General features: G+C 40.5%; 3 protein-coding genes and 1 long non-coding RNA gene across 4 annotated transcripts in view; 1 reads left to right on the plus strand and 3 right to left on the minus strand.

Moving 5' to 3' along the window:
* Positions 1–2,862, plus strand: part of LOC115557382 (matrix remodeling-associated protein 8) — a 7,937-nt gene extending 5,075 nt beyond the window's left edge. Inside the window, exons 8-12 of the mRNA XM_030375150.1 lie at positions 1,115–1,273; positions 1,380–1,404; positions 1,630–1,715; positions 1,829–1,900; positions 2,035–2,862. Of these exons, the coding sequence (XP_030231010.1) occupies positions 1,115–1,273; positions 1,380–1,404; positions 1,630–1,715; positions 1,829–1,900; positions 2,035–2,057 (365 nt within the window). The 3' untranslated portion in view covers positions 2,058–2,862. The remainder of the gene's footprint in view (positions 1–1,114; positions 1,274–1,379; positions 1,405–1,629; positions 1,716–1,828; positions 1,901–2,034) is intronic.
* A 411-nt stretch (positions 2,863–3,273) lies between these two features.
* On the minus strand, positions 3,274–6,281 carry LOC115557383 (uncharacterized). Its single transcript, XR_003979182.1, has 4 exons — positions 6,135–6,281; positions 5,362–5,938; positions 4,606–5,258; positions 3,274–4,452 (listed from the first exon to the last, which is right to left on the minus strand). It is a non-coding gene; the product is annotated as an uncharacterized LOC115557383 (long non-coding RNA).
* Positions 6,282–10,361: 4,080 nt separating this feature from the next.
* vamp3 (vesicle-associated membrane protein 3 (cellubrevin)) lies at positions 10,362–15,451 on the minus strand. Its single transcript, XM_030374360.1, has 5 exons — positions 15,227–15,451; positions 13,618–13,699; positions 12,298–12,456; positions 12,042–12,093; positions 10,362–11,938 (listed from the first exon to the last, which is right to left on the minus strand). Coding segments are annotated over exons 1-5 (312 nt in total). The 5' UTR covers positions 15,229–15,451; the 3' UTR covers positions 10,362–11,921.
* A 5,287-nt stretch (positions 15,452–20,738) lies between these two features.
* tcta (T cell leukemia translocation altered) lies at positions 20,739–22,042 on the minus strand. The gene is made up of 3 exons (XM_030374361.1): positions 21,688–22,042; positions 21,539–21,590; positions 20,739–21,388 (listed from the first exon to the last, which is right to left on the minus strand). The coding sequence occupies exons 1-3, from the start codon at positions 21,896–21,898 to the stop codon at positions 21,349–21,351; spliced, it is 303 nt and encodes a 100-aa protein (XP_030230221.1). The 5' UTR covers positions 21,899–22,042; the 3' UTR covers positions 20,739–21,348.
* Positions 22,043–22,979: the final 937 nt, after the last annotated feature.

A 22,979-nucleotide genomic window follows, 5' to 3' on the forward strand; every position in this document is an offset into this window, starting at 1 on the left:
TCACTGATAACGCCTCACGCTAAGGTTTATTTGTATCATATTGTTTGTTTCCATTTGGATAACTTCTGTTTCTGCTGTGCTTTGAACAGATAGATAGATAACCGAGAGAGAGAGAGAGAGAGAGAGAGAGAGAGAGAGAGAGAGAGAGAGAGAGAGAGAGAGAGAGAGAGAGAGAGAGAGAGAGAGAGAGAGAGAGAGAGAGAGATCTTTATTAACATCCATTCATCTGCATAGCAGCTGCTCAGACAGAGAGACTGAAAAAGAGACAAAAAGAAAGAAAACATAAGAGCGAGGATGAAGGAGGGAGGGAGTTGTTCCGGGACAGAGGAAAAAGAAGGAGGGTGGGGGAGACAGTGGTTTTAATTACACAAACACGGATGTAGGTCACTCCCAGCCCTCACTCCCATTAGTGTAGTTGTGTTTTTTGCATGGAATGTTACGCTTGTCTTAGCCACAACATGGCTCCAGACGCAACAGTCATTGAGAGGCTAAAAGCGGTGAACAGGTCAAAAGAGCCATGTTTGTTATTCCATATGAGTGTTTAAATTGTATTTTAACTTGATCTGTAAGCTTGAATTATTTGGTTGATGAAGTTACCCCTCTCCGTCTCTCTCTTTGACTCTCTCTCATGCTCTCTCTCTCTCTTGCTCTCCATCTCTGGGGAATCTCAGAGACACCAAAAAATAACCACAGACAAAATATCGGTCTGCTATTGCTTGGCTGCGCCATTCCTTTCCGTCCCCCGCCCCTCCACTCCCCTGTCACTCTTTCCTATGATTCCCCTTTTCTTTATTTTAACTGCCAGGAAAAGTAAATCACAGAATGACTTTGGGTCTGGGGCTCATTTGGGCTTGACTTGTGGAGTCCTGGGCCTGCATCTGTTTTTCGGCCTTGCATATTCTTTTATGAAGCAAAAGGTACTGGGACTGACTATTTGTCAGCGCTGCGGGAATGCAAGACCCATACCCGGTGTTGATTGGCCGGCTCACAACCGAGGAAACCTGTTATGTGTTATCCAGTTAATGACACACAACAGGATGTTGACAAATCAAGAGGGCCTTAAATGATGACTGTGCTCAAACAATGTTACTCATTGCCTTTGTTTTCTTTATAGAAACCACTAAGGAAATTTCACCGCGAGTCATCAATGTCATTTTGCCAGACCAGCGACATCATTTCCTGCTGCCACTGGGCTATGTCCTGACTACATTCCTGCTGCTGGCCTTCATCATCCTCATCATCATCCTAATCACGCGTCGCCACCGTAGCCAAGGTCAGGGCTGAGAGATCTAGCACCCCTAGGTGCCTACAGCTACATATAGCTATATTACAATGATCTAAAGTCAGTTGTTTCCTTATGATGCTTCTTTGTGTTTCAGAGTTTTACCCACAGAAATCTGTCAGGTGAGCTTGACAAACAAAACATGGTCAATGGACAATGTAGTACATGCTATTGTAGATTTAGGAAGTCTACTACTTCTGCAGAGATGCATATTCTCTCTCTCTCTCTCTCTCTCTCTCTCTCTCTCTCTCTCTCTCTCTCTCTCTCTCTCTCTCTCTCTCTCTCTCTCTCTCTCTCTCTCTCTCTCTTTCTCTCTCTCTCTCTCTCTCTCTCACTCTGTGGGATAGATCGAGCAGGAGTCAAAGCAGCTCGGACGACTTTGAGATGGAAGTGACAGACGGGAGAACAAGCTCGCCAGACGACAGGACATTAGGTGAGTCTTCTTGAGAAAGTGATGCAAATGAGAGACAGGGAGAGGGTGTTATGAATGAAAGGGGTCTTCAACAGGGGCAATGCTTACAAGTGGCATTCTCCCATATTTTTTAGATTACAAGAACAACCTACTGAAAGAGATGGTCAAAATGACCAGTGTTCCCAAAGTCATTGACCTGGATAAAGGTAGGGTACTCAAAGCACACACAATCACACACATGCAAAAACACGCACACAATCACGCACACGCGCGCACGCACACACACACCTCAATTTAAATGACACTAACATGTCCTCTGTACTTTCTTTGACTCTTTCAGAGATGGAGAAGTTTGGGAAGTGAGGAGGAGGGTGGCAGGATGTTATGTTACAGAAGGACAGAGATGGGAGAGGGAGGCCCTGGCTGGTCCAGAGGCTGTGGTCCAAACCAAAGACGCCTGTTATTTACTCTATCACCGGTAGAGTTAAAGCCATCAAAACATAGAGAGAGACTGATGCAAGAAAGAGAAAAACAGAAAACGACAACTCAACCCAGAGGGGAACTTAACCAAAACCACTGTACAGAAAGAAAGTCAAATCTGCATAGGCTTTTTGCTCCTATGTATAAAAGTGGTAGGTAGTGTGAGCTTACAAGCTTTTTTGCCTTTTGCCTTGCCATCATCTGAAAAATTAAATAAGCCAGTATTGCCATAAAACCCTGAACACTGAATTAATTGAGAAGAACAGTAGTTTAAATATGCACACCGTACAACTGCAGAGGTGTAATCGCCTAAGACAGGAATATCTTGTGTCAGTTGCACTCCCGCCTACTTGGGTCGACCAAGCCGGCCGCCCTTTTTTGCATTTCGATCGCCAAAATTAAGTACCTGGTACCTTTTTTAGTCTCACTCCATCGAGGTTTGTTTGATCAACTGCACAGCAACGATGTACTCAATACTGCTTTCTTGCGGCTGTACGCTACTGTAGCTGAACTGTACACAATGGGAAGTGGTTATGTTGAATTGCTAATTGTTTTGTATTACTTGTCTTAAACTCAGATTTTGAACTGCTATTTGCTTTGTAGGTACTATCATTGTATTCATAGATGCTAGGCTGGCCTTTATATTTTTGCTATTATGAATTCCATTAAAGCCATAAAAAAAGAGAGATCTGATGGTGTATGGTCAAATTTAAGTTCCTATACACATCCCAGTTAGGACAGATGATGGGTTTGGTGAAAAGGATATCCGAGTTACATCTTGTTTCACTTCTTTCATGGTCGACTATCAAGGAAATGATGCAGAAGATGACATCATCAAAATGATGGGGTTCTAGAGGAAAATGGCACGCAAGAGAAAAGTATGTGTAGAGCAGGGAAAAGCTTGTGGTGCAGCCTGAAGGTCTATTTTGTGGCAGCAGTCAGTCATATATGGAAATCTACTGGAATTACACTCCATTGGTTCCTGCCTTACTAGGCATGCTCTGTCAACAGGCTTCTCCTACTTTGAGCCACAACTATTATCTTATCCAAGCAAGCAGTTAAACCACCTATATAATAAGGGGAAAATAATACAGACAAATGAAGTCATAGTTTATTTCACTTTGCCACAAAGAATACCTGAAATCAGGACAAAAGGCACATATTAAATACTTTGGAATGTTTGTTTGATATGCACTTTTTATACAAAAGATACATTGTGCCCGAATATTTTCCATTGATCTATAAGTGGTCGAAAATCCTGGCAGTGGTTGTAATGTAGTAACACCTGTATCCTGGCGCGCAGTTCTCTCGGACCAGTGACAACATTCACACGCATTCACGCCTCCACAACCTCACACAAACTCTCTCTGTCTACAAGCCATAAAGAAACCAAAATGTCGTAACATGAATTTGAAGTCTAAATACCTTAATTCTTCTCCCACCGTCTCTCATGCACACACACCAACTCATACATGCTCAGAGTCTTTCTGGGAACTATTCGTTGTGAACTGTGAGTAAACCCATGGCTGATGAGGCATCACCACAGCAGGTGGGAGGTGAAGTAGACAGATGGAACACAGAAGCAGCAGTAGGAAAAACACAAAGTAAGGCACCTAACCCTAAATACTGCAGACGAGCTGGCTGTCGCCTTGCATGGCTGACACCGAATTTGTCCATGAATGGGTGGATGTTAGGCAATATTGTAATGCGCTTTGGGTAAAGCACAATATAAACGCAGTCCTTCCATTTACAAAGTGCAACACAGGGAGGCGAGCCAGAAGAGTGGGGGATCATGGTACAGGGTCTAGTGCTTTTTCCTTTGATGCGGAACTGTGGAAAAACTAAAATTGAATGAAAGAAGATAAGAGAAAGAGTGGAAAATAACAGCTTTGGAAGAACACATAACACAATGGGACATCTCTTTACCAGCATGGCATTTGTATGACACGTTCAATAAGAGAAGGGCGTCCCTGTAAGCCATCGCAGTCTTCTCCTATTCTTGAGGCCACTGTGTGTGAACCATGGCACAAATACAGTCCTGGCGATTCCCCTGCTCACAAACCCCCCCACCTCCAAGCCACATCCTTGCCCCTGAGGTTCAGCTTTGTTTTCTGGTTCTGGAATTGGAGCAGGACTCTCTCTCACTCTCCATCGGTCAAGCTGTTTGTCGTGTTAGGTCCGTTTTCACCCTTTACCTCTAATCAGAGCAGCCCCTCACACAGGGCTCGTGGGAGACCGAGTAGGCCATCCCACATCCAGGGCTGCAACTCACCGAAACCTGAGATCAAGAGAGTTCGAGAGACAGAGAGGCCTTAGTCTTGTGTGCTGAGCTGAGTCAAATAATAGCTACTGTTAGGCTGTGAGGCATGTACAGTCGTGTCTCTGCATAAGCGCGTGTGAGTGTGTCTGTGCGGTCCTCCCTCCCTCGAACCTGTCTGTGTGTCTCCGGCAGTACGGGGTGCTGCTGGACCAAGGGGTGCGCCTTGGCCAGCTCCCCTTTCTGCTCCTGGGTGAACCAGGGCTGGAGGAGCTGCAGGACGGCTTCTCCACGTCCCCCGCCAGCACCTCCTGCTGGCGGGGGACTCGAGGTGGAGGGGTTTGAAATGGAGAAAAACACAAAGCATCAGACACCCAAAGAACTTCAGGTCATGACTACATAACAGTCATTACACTGAGTGACTCGCTATAAAATATAATAACATAAAACATATGATATCAAATATGATGACATAAGAATGGTAATACATTTTTGGTGGATGCCCAATTGTCTTTAACTCGTTCAAAGGATAGGTTTCGTCACATGTGGACTAAACAACGAGATGACCAAACGCCTCTTCTTCTGTGAGTGGCAAACACAGGAAAGGGTTTGAGAGAAAAGGCACGCACTGTTACCTGGTGTGGATCTGCTACGTCATCATGATAGGCTCCAGCGTGTGCTGGATCATGCTCCTCAGGGAGGCCTCCAGCCGGGTCTCCAAGGGTTGCTGGTGCTCCACTGCCCCCTCAAGGCTCTTGGGGGCTTTGCGCGACGTCAGACGATGGACGAGGCGTTGCTGGCAAAGTATTTGCTGCTGTTGCTGCTCCCTAGAAGAAGAGCAGAGTGTTCAGTTTCCACGGTTACGTTGTTTGTTTGTTTGTTTGCTTGTTTGTTTGAGCACAGGTTCGTTTTTATATGCTCTATGCTTACATCCTTCTTTCTTTCCCTCATGTTCTTCTTCAGACGTCACCCTCTCCAGTTCTTCTATTGTGCAAAGTTTAGCATCTACTCTCTCCCCCGGAAAATTTTGCAAAAGCGGCTTGTAGTATTCACCACTGGGTATGGGGCGACAACAGAGGAAAAACACATTTGACAGTCAGACAGCAGCTCTTTACTTGACCACCTGAAGACAATATAAACAAATGAGCCCGCCCTCAGGACAGACCGGGATAGGAACAAAAGATGGGGGTTGTTTCCACACCGTGCACTTGTTTGACACAGTTAAGTGCATAATGCAAGGCCTCCATTGCGCTGGCTTTCCTGCAACTGCGCTTTCTGACGGCAACCTCCTCATCATCTCCACCACCGTAACCATCATCTCACTGTTGGCTTGCCATCTGCCAGAACCGGCATGCTTACTGGTCCTCACGCAGAGATATGCACAATTAGTCGTCACATGACGTCACCCAGCAGAATTAGTGGGTATTGAAAAATGGAAACGCCAGTGTACCTGCTTCTTCTGCACTCGGTACGGTGGCTTGCCGGGGCAGACACAGAGCTGCGGAGACTGCGAAAAGATAAGATATAAAACTGAAAATAAATAAGCATTTCAAGGTTTATTTTTGAGAAGCACACAGATCGGGCAGAGGTCAACTGACAAGCAAGGCATTTAAATATTTTGTCACGAGAACCATTTGTTAATTCAAATCTTTATAAAAAAACAATTCCAAGATGAGATTAATTAAGAAAATAGTGCTCCATACCTTTTGGTAGGGGTTGAATTTGATCCAGCAGTGCTACATGGGATCTTGTTGGCTGAGCAGGAGAGATCATTTGATGTGCTTGACATCTCCTCATAGTCCTGGCCCGCATCTCTACCTAAAGTGCAGCGCCTTTCTCCCATCACTTGGTCCAACCTTGACCCTCTAATCCGGTGTTCTGGAAACGTGTCCCGTCTCCATTGCTCCGACTAGAAATCAGCCTCTTCCTGACTGGGGACAATTTTCTCTCGCGGCATAGCCAATCTTTTACAGTCTTGCCGACATGCTTCGACGTTGGCAAGACTGTTAACGATAGATAAAACCAGGAGACCAGAGGTCCCATGTGTTGTAGATGGACAACTCAGCGTCCAATCAAGTTTGAGCGTGAGATGGAGGGGAACACCTGATAATACCTACACATACACACAAAAAAAAAGAGGGGGGATGAGAAAAATATATTTTTTAATGATAATAGTGAACAATAATGATTTGAAATGTTGCTACTGTATCCTAAATTTCCCACTGCACTGTTTACAGGTCATATGTTAAGCCACACCGACAACGCAACTGCATCGTGAGTGATAATATTTTAATTTCTAGGCAACCCATTGCTAAAACTACTAAGCTAGTCATTGGTTTTGGGGGAGTGGCTTTAGAGAAAGCCCTGAAGTGAGTGGTGGAATTTTTTCAGTTGGTGACTTTCAGATACTAGCTTACTCTGGCTGTTGTCTCCAAAGTTGCCTACCCCAGCTTTAATGCAACAGTTCAGCATAAAATCTGTTGTTTGTTAGACAAACTCACCACAAATATGAGTAGGAGGAAAAACATGTTGTTTGGTCTTTTAATTAGAGATTATAACAATCTAATTATAGCTCTGTATAAATTGTAGGTTGATTTGGAAATAGTAAGGACACAGTAAACTAACTTTGAATACAATCACAACGAAGGTTTTTGTTACCATTGCTACATTATTGTTTACTGTGGACCTCCTCCGATCAGTAAGCTGCCAGGGTTTTAGAAGATTATTGGCCGCTGTTTATCAACTGCATGTATGTGGTAAACCTACCTGTGGCCATTGGGATGGAGGGAGGTCACTTCACAAGTCCAAACAAGACTGAGTGTAGTAAACAAAACCAAACATAGACAATAGAGTCTATATCCAACAACAGATGATGTGTCACTCTGTGACCACAGGTCTTATTGCTTGTAGCTTAAGTAAACTAGGTGGCTGACAGGACCTCTTTCTTCCAAACTCAATAACCCCTGGCAGACAAGTCATCCAACCGATCAGAAAAAAACTGTTGTTTAAATGTGCGACTTATTCGGCTTACGATATAAAATAAGTTCAGCGGACTCAGTTACCATAGTTGGTTAACAATTAAGTATGCAGAAGATGGTATTGAGTACATATTTGCAAGGGACGTTAAAAATAAATGCTGAAGCTCCAATAGGGGGGTCATCTGTAAGTCGTTAGAACTCGCTGCTTATTAGATAAATGGTTGTGATTGGCTCGACGTTCTCGACCCGATGCAAGTCTGTTGAAAATCTGTCTGCATAGCAAGGGTGGTGGACCAGACGCATATGCCAGATCGAATAAAACCCACTATAACGATACACCCGATGATTATTTTTATTTTCTTAAGTTGGGTCCATCAAATGAAAACAATCACAAATACTTTCTATCAGTGGAGGGGGAGTTTATGTGAAGGCCACAAAAGGGGGCCAACCTCAGAAGGTGTCTACACCAAAGCTTTATCACATTTCCTAATGCTTGATAAGCTAATTTTGATGGCTTTACAACTAAAGCCATCCACCTGTTGCCTTGATACTTTACCTACCAACCTCTTTCAGAATGTTTTTGACTGCCTAGCAATAGACAATTTAGACATATTGCAAATAGTTAACAACTCTCTCCAATCGGACAATTTCCCAAAAGCCTTGAAAACTGTAGTTATTAAACCCCTTATAAAAAGAGCGGAGCCTAGATGTCTCTATTATTAACAACTACAGACCAATATCAAATCTACCCTTCATAAGTAAAATTATTGAGAAAGTTGTTCTCCAGCAACTTAATCACTTCCTGGCATCAACTGGTTGCTATGACACCTTCCCATCAGGATTTCGACCCCTGCACAGAACCGAGACCGCCCTTATTAAAGTTGTAAACGACAGCCGTCTTAACACAGACTCTGGCAAAACCTCAATACTAATGCTACTAGACCTCAGTGCTGCATTCAACACTACAATACTTTTGAACAGGTTAGAAAACTGGGTGGGGCTTTTAGGCACAGTCTTAAATTGGTTTAGGTCCTACAAATTAGGAACTATTTTGTTTCCATTGGTGACTTTGTATCAGAATCAACCAATGTGACATGTGGAGTCCCACAAGGTTCGATCTTAGGATCCTCTTTATTCAACATCTACATTCTCCCACTAGGTCAAATCATGCAAAATAAAAATATTGACCATCATTGCTATGCTGATGACACATAAATCTATGTATCGCTATCACCAATGACTATCGGCTCATAGATCTGCGGTGCCAGTGGTGCATTGAGCAAGTCAAAGACTGGATGTGCCGAAATTTCCTTCAACTAAATGAGGACAAAACCGAGATAATTGTATTTGGTGCTAAAACGGAAAGGCTTAAAGTAACTCAACACCTTCACTCTGTCGCTGAAAACCTCTATCAAAGCAAGAAATCTAGGGGTTATCATGGATTCAGATTTACATTTCGACAGTCACATCAAATCTGTTACAAAATCTGCATATTATCACCTTAAAAATGTAGCAAGACTTAAGAGGGCTCACGTCCACCGAAGACTTACAAAAACGTGAACATGCCTTATCACTATGATTTCCATACAGGTCTCCAAAAAATAACTTAACAGCTTGTTAAGAATGCTGCTGCTAGAGTTCTAACAAAGAGCAAAAGATATTTTGAAAATATTGCAACAATTCTTAAATCGTTACATTGGCTTCCTGTTGGTCAGATAATTTATTTTAAAATGATGTTGCTAACCTATATATCCCTAAATGGTTTAGGGGCAAAATATTTAACTGATATGCTTCCACTACAACATAAGCCTTCTAGACCACTAAGATCTTCTGAGATCAATCTGTTAATTATCCCCAGAGTAAACACGAAACATGGGAAAGCAGGATTTAGTTACTATGCAACCAATAGCTGGAATAAACTCCCTGAGGATTTAAGACTTGACCAAACTCTGAACGCTTTTAAAACAAGACTTAGGACTTTTGTTTGCTTTAGTTTTCTGCTAGATCTTAAATAAATTGCACTTTCTAAAATGCTTTTTTAACTTTGCCTTTATTTTCTGTTTTATTATTAAAATGCCTTTTTAACTTTGCCTTTATTTTCTATTTTTACCAGAGAGATACATGATCTGATATCAGAGAGAAAGGATTAGGGTTTGAGAGCCGAGTTCTGTCTGGGTTAGAGTCATAGAGAAAGGACCAAGTTCCTTTAGGTCGGGTTGGAGTCGCAGAGAAAGGACCAAATTCCTTTAGGTCGGGTTGGAGTCCCAGAGAAAGGACCAAGTTCCTTTAGGTCGGGTTGGAGTCCCAGAGAAAGGACCAAGTTCCTTTAGGTCGGGTTGAAGTCCCAGAGAAAGGACCAAGTTCCTTTAGGTCGGGATGGAGTCCCAGAGAATGGACCAAGTTCCTTTAGGTCGGGTTGGAGTCTCGACGTGGGTACCAGAGAGACCGTTGATCTGATCTTAAATGCATTGCACTTTCTAAAATGCTTTAACTTTGTCTTTATTTTCTATCTATTTTACTCCTTTTTTGCATGTGTAACTTATTTTATGACAATGTTTATATGTGAAGCACTCCGAGTCTGCCTTGTGTATGAAAAGTGTTATAAGGCAATATATAAAATTGCCTTGTCTTGCCTGATGAAATGTCAGAAGACACAGTAGCATTCGAGCTGCTAATGGCAGACAATTATTAAACAGGAATACATAATTATATTCTAGTTTTTAAAAATCAATTCAGATTACATTTTCTTTATGGAATAGCAAATTGTGACTTTTTATTATTTAACAGAAAGACAACACTTGCAATAATTCTGCCATCGTTCTGCAGTCCTAATTTATCCTAAAGTTGTTTGCAGTGGTTTGTTTTTGTGTATATGCGCATCACAATGAAAGACCTGTTAGTTTACCAATTAGTTTAATTTAAACAAATGGAAAAAAGGCAGCTGCAAACATATGATAAAAGTATATCAATTTTATTCAAGCAAAACAAAGGTCAAATAGTAGAGTTGCACTTTAAATATACACAAAACAAATTTGACAAGCAAGGATTGAAGTTGGACTAAGCATCTGCTAAGGTAGAACACTTATTATTCTATACATAATTTTATACAAATGTTTTTCGCTTGGTTATCAAATCTCCAGAAGCCTCGTTTAGAAATGTGTCCTTTTCTTAGTAGATGAAATAAGCTATTCAATAGAGCTCATACTCTTCTTCATATCAATTACCATAAAAGGGACAATTTCAATGAAGTGCTAATAATGTCACTAAAGAAAAAACAATTTAAATAGAGTCAATATTTTAAGCATTAGCACAGCATGGCAACAGTTATTTTAGGTTGTATAACACAGTGTTGTCTCCGAAACCCGCGTGGTGCTGAACAATGGCTTTGTAATACAAACATAACCAAGGAAACAATATATTGGTTTAAAACAAAACTACAATATTTGATGTTAATAGACTACATGCTAACTAGATATACCCAATACTATTCTAATGTGCTTAATATTTGTTATTGGAGGAAAGATATCAATGAAGTTATCCTTTTGCTGGAGGGTCTAGGGCATTATTGACTCAAAAATATACATTTGCGTGGAATGGAATGACCTCAAGATAACCCATGCAGGCAGCACTGATTAAACCCAATACCATTCAAAAGCCTTGACTGGTAGATTAGCCATTAGAAATTCTTCAAGGTGATCTGTGGTGATCTTTTGACTAAAATGTATATTGGCACATATTCATTCTAACAGAAACCGTTTCAGCACAAACAATGCCTTATAAAAGTCTTTAAAAAGGCATTGCAATTAAGCACAAGGCGTGTTATCACTGGTTTCAAAAATACCGGTATATTTCTATACAAGCATTATGGGGAAAAACCCTTTGGATGGGACATCAATGTATTGATATGAGAACCATTGTTACAGTGAAAGCTATCGTAATCTGAACAGTTGTGGCCATAACCCAGCAACAACAAAGCATATCCCAAAGGCACTTGTCTCTACCTAGCACAAAAACTCAAACAAAAATATCTTGATAAAAATAAAATAAATGTTGGGGCAGTTTAAAAACATTGCTCTGCACGTCTAGTCCTTATGAAACGGTGTGTGTGTGTGGCTGGCCTGTAATGACTAGTTGAACATCATCTTCAACCAACAATGTATATTGCATTTGAACCTTATTAAACGCTCAAAATCACAATACGATAAAGTTATGGCACCTGTCTTGTAGCTAGAGTTGGTATGACTTGCAGTTCACCAACTGAAAAACGATAAGCTGAGAATTGTAGGTGTGAAATACAATGGCAAACCTAGAAAGTAGAATTGCTTGGCAGGGTCACCTTATTAGATATATATATATTATACCGGCACACACACACACGCGCGAACACACACACACACACACACGATAAAGACCTTCCATTAGGGGAGAAGTTATTGCAATAACAGTATGACTGTCATCATCTGGCATTCATTCTACATTTACTTCTCTCCCCATGTTCCTGTTGGTACATCTTTACGAGTAGTTCCAAACTGAGAACAAAAAAGTAGAGTCAATGTTATAGAAGCAGAAGGTCCAAAAAGTACAAGCGGTCAAACTAAATTATCAACACGTTTAAGAGCACTGTGTACTTACTGATAATGGTGATCACGATGATGATTAAGACTGCTATTAGGATGGCCCACATCTTCAGTACACAAAAAATAAAGTACAGAAATCCATTAATAGTAGTTTTCACTATGCGTTTGCATCTATGGTTCATTCCGAATTCAAATGAACATGTGCACTTCATTAAACATGAGCAACGAATGTTGTGTCATGCTTTAATTCAATATGCAAATGCAGTCATATATGACTCGATTATTGACGGTAGTGTTCTGTATCAGGGCACCTTGCAGTTCTTCCACCAGAACTTCCTCTTGAGCTTGGCAGCGCTGGTTTCAAACTGGGAAGCTCCTGCCTGTAGTGCATCGGCTCTGTCATCCAGTTCAGATAGCTTCTGGTCACGCTCCAGCACCTTATCCACGTTAACACGCATGATGTCCACCACCTGCTCACAGGAATAAATGCATCGCATCCAACAACATTACTAACTTGTATTGCACATTCTTATCCTTATAGAGCATTATTAATATTTGACCATAGAATATCCTCCTTAAAAGCTTCAGAGCCCATGCATGACTTGCATTATCATGGGAGACATTGATTCCATGAATAAATGTCTGCCATCAGAAATGTATTAAACACTTTTTTGCTTTGCGGTACTACAGGGGATTATGTGAGGCTCCTACAGACAACAGAGCTAAAGTGTAGCATAGAGGAACAAGAGAGGAATCAAAGTAGACTAGCGATTAAAAGAGGTTTTTCTGTCAAAAGTGTAATTGGTGCAGGCTACACACACACACATTATCCGATTGTCGTTCTGGTAGCGAAACATGTGCGAGAGGCACTTCCTGGTTACCAACAGTAACAGCTGACAGTAGCTGCAGTCTCCCTCTGTGATTATATAACTAATCTCAAGTGCCAAGAAATGAGCTTGACAAAGGACAGACCAAATGAGCTGAAAGGAAAACGATTATATGACAAAATGGAATCCCTGTGAATTGGTTTCCATTTTCTAGCGGCTGTCGATGGGATATTCTCATCTTTTGCATCTTCCATCATAGAAGATATACAGGTTATCTTCTATGGTTTGAAACAAAAGTTAATGTATTAAACTTAACTTCTGTGAGATAGCGGTCATTCATTGATTTATTTAGCTTTGCGAGTTTGATCACTTATGTTTAACCTATGGGGAATAGATATTACATATTCCAACACTTCTTTACTACTTTTCATGACATACTTTTTGGATCATTTTCGGTTCAGTGATAAAATGTAATATTCTGACGTGTTAATGCAACATAAATTAATGAATGTAAAAATTAGCATTTTCTGGTTGTGGCCATTGAGGGGCCTTCAATTAAGCAGTGATACATTTTCCTGTTCAGGGTCTGTCAATGATTTCAGACAACACAAGTTAGCAAGTGGAACAAACTACAATTGAACGATTCAAATTCTTTCATGTGAACACAACATTTCTAAGATGTAATTTGCCCTAAAGGCCTTCCATAGTAAGGAAATGCAAAGCAACGTGATGCTTTCAAGCTCAGTGTAGCTCCCGGCATAACTCCTTTCATGAGCGAGGCATATAGTTCAAAAGGTTCTGTACCTCGTCCACTTGGGCCTGAGTCTGTTGGAGGCGCCGGTTCCCTTGCTCCATGCCGGAACCTTCTCCAGGATTGGGATTAGACCTAGTAGTAAAAACAAAAGAAAAAAAGAACTATGTGCATGATATCTACTGTCAACTATGAGGTCTAATTCAATACAACAGATTCTCAGAAAAACAATGAGATTTCATGCCACACCGCCCTTAACATCCAACTAGGATTTTGTTAACAAAATAAACCGGAAAGAATTCAGTTTAAGTGTTATATTGGAGTTGGTAGACATGCAATCCTTATTTTAGAATTAGAATTTTGCCAGAACATAAGTCAGCAGACGCATTCACATTCTCCAGATACTAGGGACCAAATAGGAAAATAAGAATATATTAACCTGCTGTCGTCAAACAATTGTATATTTTCCAAATATTATATGTTTTTATACATTTATAAGGTGTCATGCATCCCTGTAGAAAAGTCTGATATACAATGGCCCTGCCTACTCTTATGTGAAACTGTAAATGGTTACTTGCCCCATCTTATGGTCATCGAAAGTGTTGCAGACTTTTTTTTTTACCATGAAAAGATACCTAGGATACTCTGCGTAGGTTGAAGGCCGCGAGCAGCATTCCAACAGACACATGTTGTCTTGTATATTAATGTGATGGTCTGAGGTCTTTGCTTAGTGCTATTGACTTATCACACAGGCTACATGATATTATGGCAGGCAGAATATGCAGGCTCCGAATCATTCCTGAAGCAAGACACACTCACATGAGCACTTTTTCCACACACAACCACTTAGGTTGAGTGTGGAAGCTCTTCCAATAGGAAAAGGAAGTTTCAGTTTCAGTTCCCTTTAACCTTTTCAAAATTGCAAGGTTCAACATGAAAGATGTCGGTGGACTCTACTGAAAGTGTGTGTTAAAAAGGATGTGACACACTTGCAGGCATTTCCTTCCAGGCATTTCCTTCCATTCTTTCAAGCAACTTGGTGCAAAGCATTAATTCCCGAGGAGCCTGTTGACTTTGAGTATTAAACTCAAACTAAACGAAATGAAGGTGGGGATAAACGGTTAACAATCTTATTTTCAAAGCAAAATAAGTTATTTTATAGATCTGCGAGGAGATTTATATTCCATTTTTACTGAGGCCAGAACAAAACACCATATTATTTATACTAGATACACTCTTTGGCGTGATAACTTATCTCATGCGGTTTAATGGGGCAAACCGAACACAACATATTATAGCCCAATAATTGGGCCTAGCCAGGTTTGTTTGTTAAGGTTCAACTAGATATTTGCCTGAATAAGTTTGTCACATGATACTTCGTCGTTTGTCGTAAATTAGTCTTGGTTAATAGATTTTATCGGTGAATTTCAACTTTTAAGGAATGCATTTAGTATACATATATGACTCGGCAAGGCTAGATTAAGTTAGCAATTACTTTGCATCGTATTCCAAAACTTTTGCACAGGCTAGCAATGTTTGGGCGTTGTTAAACTTCTCTTAACTATTATATCTGTTGGAAAAACCAAACACTTTACAGTAGTTTCCGACACTTATAACAATCATTCGTTTTCCTAACTATGTGCATATGGATGGTTTACTTACATTGTAAAATGACACTTGTTGGTCGATATGAGTGTGCGCTGTGTCGACTTTAAAAGCTAAGGCTAATGGTGTCAAGCCGTAACAGTTCCTGTCTTGGGCTCTTAAAGCGACAGTACAGAACATTGTTTCACCTCTAGCTTAGGCAAACTGTTTTACTCAAACGTCTCAACTGACAACTGTTTTTACGCAAGCGGCTCAATGACTATCTGTTTTTACAGTTGGTAATTTAGCGTCCACATCGGCCGATATTTATGAGAGGCATAGCTTGCCTTTATCCTCATGCTCCACAAGGTCGGCGCTGTCACTTTACGTTTTTCTGACTTGATTCAGAAATGGTATTGAATTATGTATCAGTCTGTATCACTGTAAGGCGTAGGTTAGCCCATGTGTAATGTATTATTTTTTAAATAGTTTTCCCTTTATTTTGCTATTTATATGCCCTACTTTTCAATAATTAAAGTCTACCAAACTAAAAGTCTGTCATTTCCACAGGGCAGTATGAAATTAATTCTCCGTTCCAACGAAGGTGTGTCTTGTGTCTCAAGATTAAATGGAACATAGACACAAGACAGTAGCCGAGATGGAGTTGATGTCCAAAGTCCAGCTGGCCTCGCCTGTAGCAGGTAACACAGGTGCTGGTCCAGAGCTCTTCCGCAGAGAGCTCTATTGATTGTGTCCACACATTCATTTAAATAAATTATATGTATTTGATTAGCCGTACAGCCCCCTTCATTGGCCTTGTCTTTTTATAGCTCCACCCCTGGCATTTATGCCATATCCCTGGCCCTCCCTCTCCGTTGATAAAACTACACTATACTAGCTGGACCACTTCTATAAGTAAAACTAAAATACTGCTGCTGCTACTACTACTATAGGAACTTCTTAAGGGGTCCCTGCTTGTTTTTTGTTGTTGCATTATAGCTCCCAATTGTCCTTATAGGTGCACATATTAACACATGTACAATTCATGTTTGCTGAAAAGGAGGATGACCCATTTTGACTTTCCAACTAAAGAGGTGGGGTAATGTTTAAATGTATGCTTGAATCAACTTGTATTAACTAAAGATGGATTGTGAATGACTTTGTTATTTTATTGTTTAACAAAAACCTATCTTAACCTATCTGAAAAACCTAATGAAATCTTTTGAGTGAGCAGCTATACAAATGCATAATATATATAAACAGAATCCACATATAAAAAATCTCCACTTTGATATAGGGGAACCAGAAGTGAAATCTCATACCCTTTGACAATAGATATGTCAAAAGTTGTAAAAAAGAAAACGATACTACTAATACTGCCCTAACCACAATATCATAATATAATCTTTGATTTAACCACTATGAATAATAAAGCATTAATAATTTATATTTTGTTTATTACTCATTTGTACTGATGTAGGCCATTCATATATTTTACAAGGTTGCATTTAAAGAAGTATGGTTTGCTTTTAGCAAAATATAGGTGATTAAGACTAGAACCGTCTCAACCTTTTACCAGAATAACATACGATTGACACTTGATCATATTGTTTACACCCCAAAACCTATATATTGACAATACACCATATTGTCAGCTGTACATACTAAATCAAAGAGGAATAGTACAGCCATTTTTGTATACAAACCCCTCCCGGCTTTATTTAACAGAACAACATAATGTAGCCCGCCCCCCCGCCCCCCCCCCCCACCCCACCCCAGAGAGCTACATTCCAGAGCCCCCGTCCACTCCATCTACCGTGGCTTCAATGCCAAGGTCCTGGAAATGCAAGATGCACATTAGTTGTAATGTACAAATGTGGTTGTAAGCATGTGGTTGTAAGCATGTTCTGTGGAAACTTACCAGGTTCACGCTCACTCCTTGCTCTTCCCCTCCAACATACTGCAGCTGAGAGCTCTCCTGTGAATAAATTGAAAGCTCTATGATTGAATGCTGACTATATTATGATTGTAGTTAAATTGTGAATATGAAGATAGTTTCCTCTCCCACTCGCTCTTGCAGACTTTCCCTACCTCACGCCATATCGAACACACACAGTGTCTGTGTGTGCCTGGAATCACATTCAGAGCCCCTTCCCTCCTCCCGGATAACACAGTATGTTTTCAGTTTGTTTTTTAAATCCAGTGAATCCCTGCTGTGTAGGCTGGTTATTTGATATATAAAGTATGGGCCTCTAAGTAATGTGGCAAATGTTAATGAGCTTAGTCTGGTATTCGGTTCAGATGAACACAAGTCAGAGCACAGTGATGGAGAATGTCCTGGTGGCTCGCTTGATTGGGTTGCACTTTATCCCCGTCTTGGGAATGTTTACCTGCTTTCATTCCTTTAGCTGAACCAGGGTTTCCTACAGGAAGGGTTTAGCCCTGGTGTAATGTTTCACTGAGATAAAATCACCCTTTGTGTAAAGATTTAGTTTGTAGATCCTCTCTGATTACTGACTTTTAAAGTATTTTTTAAAAAGCTCAACAACAACCTAGACAGAAACCAGTCGACGATAGTGCACATACCCAAACACAGAAACGGGCTGACAGGTGCAATGTCTTACAAAGAGATCTAGGTATTTATTTTAGCTATTCAATTACCAAAATAGGCGATACAAAACATAACATAAAACAGTCAATAACAAAATGTAGACAATATTTAGTAGGATCTGTACTATATCTTGTATTTTACTATTATGCATGTTAAAACTTTGGTGCATAAAATTTGTAAAATTACGGAAAATGTATCACCAAAACAAATATCATACCATAAGATAATATCAATGCATATTGATTGTTGATGATAGCAAAGACTTCAAACTTAAGTATCAACATCACATCAAGAATGATTTTTATGGCTGTGCAGGTGCACTATGTATGACAATTTTATCATGCATGTGTGTTCTGCATGCATGTGTTGCATGCATGTTGTAGCACTGTGCTTCTACCCTAATGAAAACCCCTAACAGAACTCACATAGCTGGCGTCCACCTCTATCGGTCCCTCTTCCTCGCTCTGGCTCTCGCTCTGGCTCTCGTTCTCACTCTCCATAGAGCAGCCTGCAGGAAAACATTCAGCAGAGCGCTTCTCTCTCACAGGCTGAAGGAAATCTGCTGCTGTGGATTTCTGCAGGGATGCTATGGATTGAAAACGACCAGAGAATATGAAGACGCACAGTAAATGAAGAAGACAGGTGCCTCCTAGTGTTTGGTGATTAAAGTCCTCTGGGTACTTACCTCCCTGGTGGACGTATGCGATCATGAGCATTAAGGTCAGCAGTGGGACAGCCATGTCTCTCTCCTGTCCAACTGTCTCTTGCACTTCAGTGTGGTTACCCTGGCCGTCTATGCAATAATGCTTAGTTGCCACGCCCACTATCAGCCTGCTACCACGCTTAAAGGGACATGGTGTAAGACTTAACACCGTTCATCTACATGTCCATAAAGATTGATGAAATCTTTTTTTGTTATGTGAAATGATACTCAATAAGCTAACACTAAGCTTGTTAAATAATACAAATAACACAGCATTTGCTTTGAATGAACAATCATAGCTAAGGTCAATTGAGAAATGTTGCAGAAGGAAAAAGTCTTGCACAAAGACTGATATTTATATTCTATAAGCTTGGTGCGTGTGCGTTTGTGTATAGAATAAAGATAGAGTAGGGACATATAGATAGAACTAGCCGAGGTGAAAGTTAGAATATTAAGTTGGCTACTTCTCAAATGATGCTAGGAGAATTTCATTACAAATGCCAGAATATAAGGGGATACAACAGGGACACTGAATAAGGGGTTGGGCGTTGAATAGCATATAACTCTAAAACTCTCCTCTTCACTCGTTTGATAATGGTCTAGGGCTTGAAACGTCAAATTCTGCTTTTTGGATTTCAGTTTATCTTGCTATTTGTTCAAAATGCTTTATTTAGACTGTAAGACTCAAATCCTGTCATACAATATGATTGTCTAACAAACATAATTCGATTTATAAAATGGGCTTGTCATGTGACCTAAATAGCAACTACCACATCAATGTGTCTTCAGATCCTAATAATCCACAATTCAAAATAATGGATCAATAATCCACAATAATGTACAACCACCGATGTAAATTCATCAAAACCTATATGTTGCCTCTTCATTGTCTTTTATTTGAGCTGTCTAAAAGACAAATGTCAGTGACTTAAAGACAATGATAACCACGGTAATTGTGGCTATATTTGTATTTGCCTTCCTCAATTTGAGCCAATAAAAACAAAGCAAACATTTAGATGGCCGTAGTAGGACAATGTTGTGAGAAGCTGTTCACTTGTGATATGGGGATAAGCCTACTGGTAGAAGTGGGAGGCATTTATATACACCTGCAGCATCACCTCACACTACAAACATTTGTAGGTAGAGTTAAAAGTCAATAGGGTATAATATGGTGGTCTGTAAATGTTTTTGAATTTAGATTCATGGTATAACATGGTATAATATGGTAGTCTGTAAATGTTTGTAGGTAGTTTCAATTCATGATATATGGTATGATATAAGATAGCCATTTGACTACCTTTAAGCGTTGCTTGTATATCGTACCGGTGTTGTGGTGGGCTTTTGCACCATGCCATTTGTTTCTGTATAAACTGTTCAAGAATAAAGAGTCATCAAAATTTATAACAACTAGGCTAATTTATTTGAATATTAAACAACAAACATACAATAATCAGAGGACTCAGATGGGTGTTCGCTCTGTGTCTCTCTAAGAGCTCCGCAGGTCCAATGCATCGGCAAAAGCAAAAAACTTCTTATACTTGTCACAGGTCTTAAAAATGCTGAGCACAGCTCTGCTCCCCAATAAATCTATTGCATTGGTTAATCAGATGGTAGTTAACAACAGATGGAACTCCTCGTTGTTTCCCCTTCATCATCCAAACCCTGTTTAACATTCCTTGTACAGTCCAGCCACCCTACCTGTTTCTAGTGTCATCTAACGTTCACCTTTGTACCTGGGATAAACCGGTCACAAGGGAGCAGGGATCCCCTTATGCATGCTTCTTCTTGATGAGAACACAGGAAACTTGTCCTATTGGTAAATGTAATTCGATTTGATCTTTAACAATTGCAATGTGAAGTCTCATCTGTCCCAGACGCAATATATCTTAAAGAAATGGATGTTGATGTCATAAAGCTGGAGACGTAGCGGTGCATTATCGGTTGAAGCCTTTGACCACTGACCAACCCAAGGGGGTCAGGGTTAAAGGATAATCATCAAATGGCAGTTAGAGAAACAGTGTGTGTGTGTGTGTTTGGATGATAGCATTTTTTCTGAATATAGCATTGACAATTGCTATAATGAATCAGTAAACATGGAGGATCAATTCCTATCCAGGTAGGGGGGAGCTATTCCAAATGCGTTTCCGCCATCCTTATCGCACAATCTTGTGCGAGCATGAGGATAGAGACTCTATATGAGTCAATAAAAATAATTAAAATGATCACTGTGTATCATTCTCTAGTTCTACTCATGAGGAGACACAGATTCAAAACACTTACAATTCATGTTTTCTGTTTATTTATTATTTCAATTGTGTCATCACAACCAATTTGTATAAATTCTCAGATTGAAAGGATTGGTTGCACTAATTGAAGTGCCTGTTGGGCCCAAGAGTGTTGCCAAAGTGGCCCAAGGTTTTGGGCCAGGATCAGTTATCAGGAGGTATAATAATTATTGTGTATCACGACCACCATGGTCTAGGTGGCACACTGAGCTTGAGGGTGCACCGTAGAGCTGCATTGTCCAGCAAGAAAATAAATGGAGCTGGATTGAGGCTCCTTCCCACAAGGCAACTTTTAAAGTTTGTGCCGCCTTCGGCAGTGACCACTACATGACTGGGGGATCAGTCTTTCCTTGCCGTCAGGTCGCTGGTCCGCACTAGGAGGAAACATGCAGGGTTGTCGCGGCCATGCAGGGTTGGGGGGCAACGCTGTATGGTGGAATGTGTTGGTTATGAAATGGGTCAAACCCCATACACACACGTTGCTGTTGTTGTTACGAAGCTCAGATGGTCCCATAGGTGCAAGCAAGGTAATTGCGGCTCATTGACAATGACCATTTAGGGGTCATGCAATAAATAGTAGCATTAATAGGCCGCCTGCTGGTTACTCCCGATGAGTCTTGACATCATCTTTTGCACTTTGCCTAGTAGATAGAAACGTATGCATAAGTACATGCCACGAGGGTTAGACACGTTAATAAAACAGGCATTCATATTTTTGACAGGATACATATTTCACAACTTTAATTTTGGTTATAGGTCCCTATACCAATAGCCCGACTGAAGACACCTACCATCCGCTTAGATGAGGTGCAGCATCAGGTGAGCCTCCGTTCTGTCCAGTACCTAAAAAACAACTTACTGATTAGAATACGGTATGTGTGCACCGAAGTAAAGTAATGAAAACAATGCTAATGCGTTGATTATTCTGAGACACACGTACCTTGTCTGTAATACATATCATTCACTGTATTGCCGTAGATTTTCCATGCGAAGTGGATAGCTATTAGACTCAAAATTAACCAGCCAAGTAAGATTTTAAATATGGACACTCTCATGTCATTGGCAAGCCAGTCTTCAATAAACTCCGACAGAAACGAAACACAACTATCTGCCATACGGGACAAGAACTCAAAATCCCAAGACTCCTCCATCGTATTCGGTTATCGTGCTGGGCTAAACGCCAATCAATTCATCGTGAAATATACGACCATTATTTGTTGTTGTTGGAACGGAGTATCGGAGTATCACCAGAACTACCGTCAACCCTTTGACTCTTCTTCTGTGACTTTCAAGGAATGGCATTACATTTTTTCTGTTGCTGCCACCTAGTGACCATCAACACAGGCTGTTGGAGATGCTTCCTTTCAGGGTGACACGGTGGGTGCATTTGATGACAAAGTGAAAATATATTTTTGGTGTATTCATTTGTATTCAACCTGCCTGTAATTAAAATTACCCCAATAATCATCACATAGTATCTAGTTTATTAATTTAGTATAATAACTCTTACTCTGTGTGTGTGTGTGTGTGTGTGTGTGTGTGTGTGTGTGTGTGTGTGTGTGTGTGTGTGTGTGTGTGTGTGTGTGTGTGTGTGCGTGTGTGCGTGTGTGTGTGTGTGTGCGTGTGCGTGCGTGCGTGTGTGTGTTTTTGTAGGGGGTGGAAGGGTCGGTGGGTGGGTGGGTGCTGTATTAATGTTAATTTCAACATCACATCACAAAGTGGATCATGGAATTGGATGCTATTTGAAAATGTCAAGGTTGGTTGAGAGGACGTTCGCATTACTGCAAACCCCTTATCGAAATTTCCGGAGAGCCCTATATATGAATACATAAGTCTTATCTGCTTGTATTACATGCTACTAAACTAATAAATATGGCGCCTCTTCAGAAAACTTGGGTCATCATCTTTGTATCGAAATGCCTTTGGTTTCATAAATGGCAACATTTGTCATGTATGAGCAACTTTCTCTCTGAGCAATTGTACCCTTAAGATACTTCTCATTTCCATGTAAAGGGCTATCCATGGAGGTCATTGCGACTAATTAGAGGCACGGTTATGCAAAGATCCACTTAGTCGCTTGTGACTAATGGATGGCAAACATTTTCAAAATAATATCCAGCCATCTCTTGGTATGATGATCAAATTCAAAGTTATTTACGTTAAGTTCTGGTCTAAATGCATTGTTATTAAAAAACAAGATTTTTAACCACAATGACTAAAGTAGCCTATGCC

This window comes from Gadus morhua, chromosome 13, assembly GCF_902167405.1.
Source record: "Gadus morhua chromosome 13, gadMor3.0, whole genome shotgun sequence".
NCBI classification, from domain to species: Eukaryota; Metazoa; Chordata; class Actinopteri; order Gadiformes; family Gadidae; genus Gadus; species Gadus morhua.

Excerpts from the sequence above, each read along its gene's own strand:
- vamp3 (XM_030374360.1), bottom strand. Across the intron at positions 12,457-13,617 it reads CTCAGGCCCAAGTGGACGAG|GTGGTGGACATCATGCGTGT; the intron begins GTACAGAACCTT and ends TCCTGTGAGCAG. Across the intron at positions 12,094-12,297 it reads TCTGGTGGAAGAACTGCAAG|ATGTGGGCCATCCTAATAGC; the intron begins GTGCCCTGATAC and ends TGTGTACTGAAG.
- tcta (XM_030374361.1), bottom strand. The coding sequence starts at position 21,898 with ATGGAGGAGTCTTGGGATTTTGAGTTCTTGTCCCGTATGGCAGATAGT. Across the intron at positions 21,591-21,687 it reads TGATATGTATTACAGACAAG|GTACTGGACAGAACGGAGGC; the intron begins GTACGTGTGTCT and ends GTTGTTTTTTAG. Across the intron at positions 21,389-21,538 it reads GCACCTCATCTAAGCGGATG|GCAAAGTGCAAAAGATGATG; the intron begins GTAGGTGTCTTC and ends TCTATCTACTAG.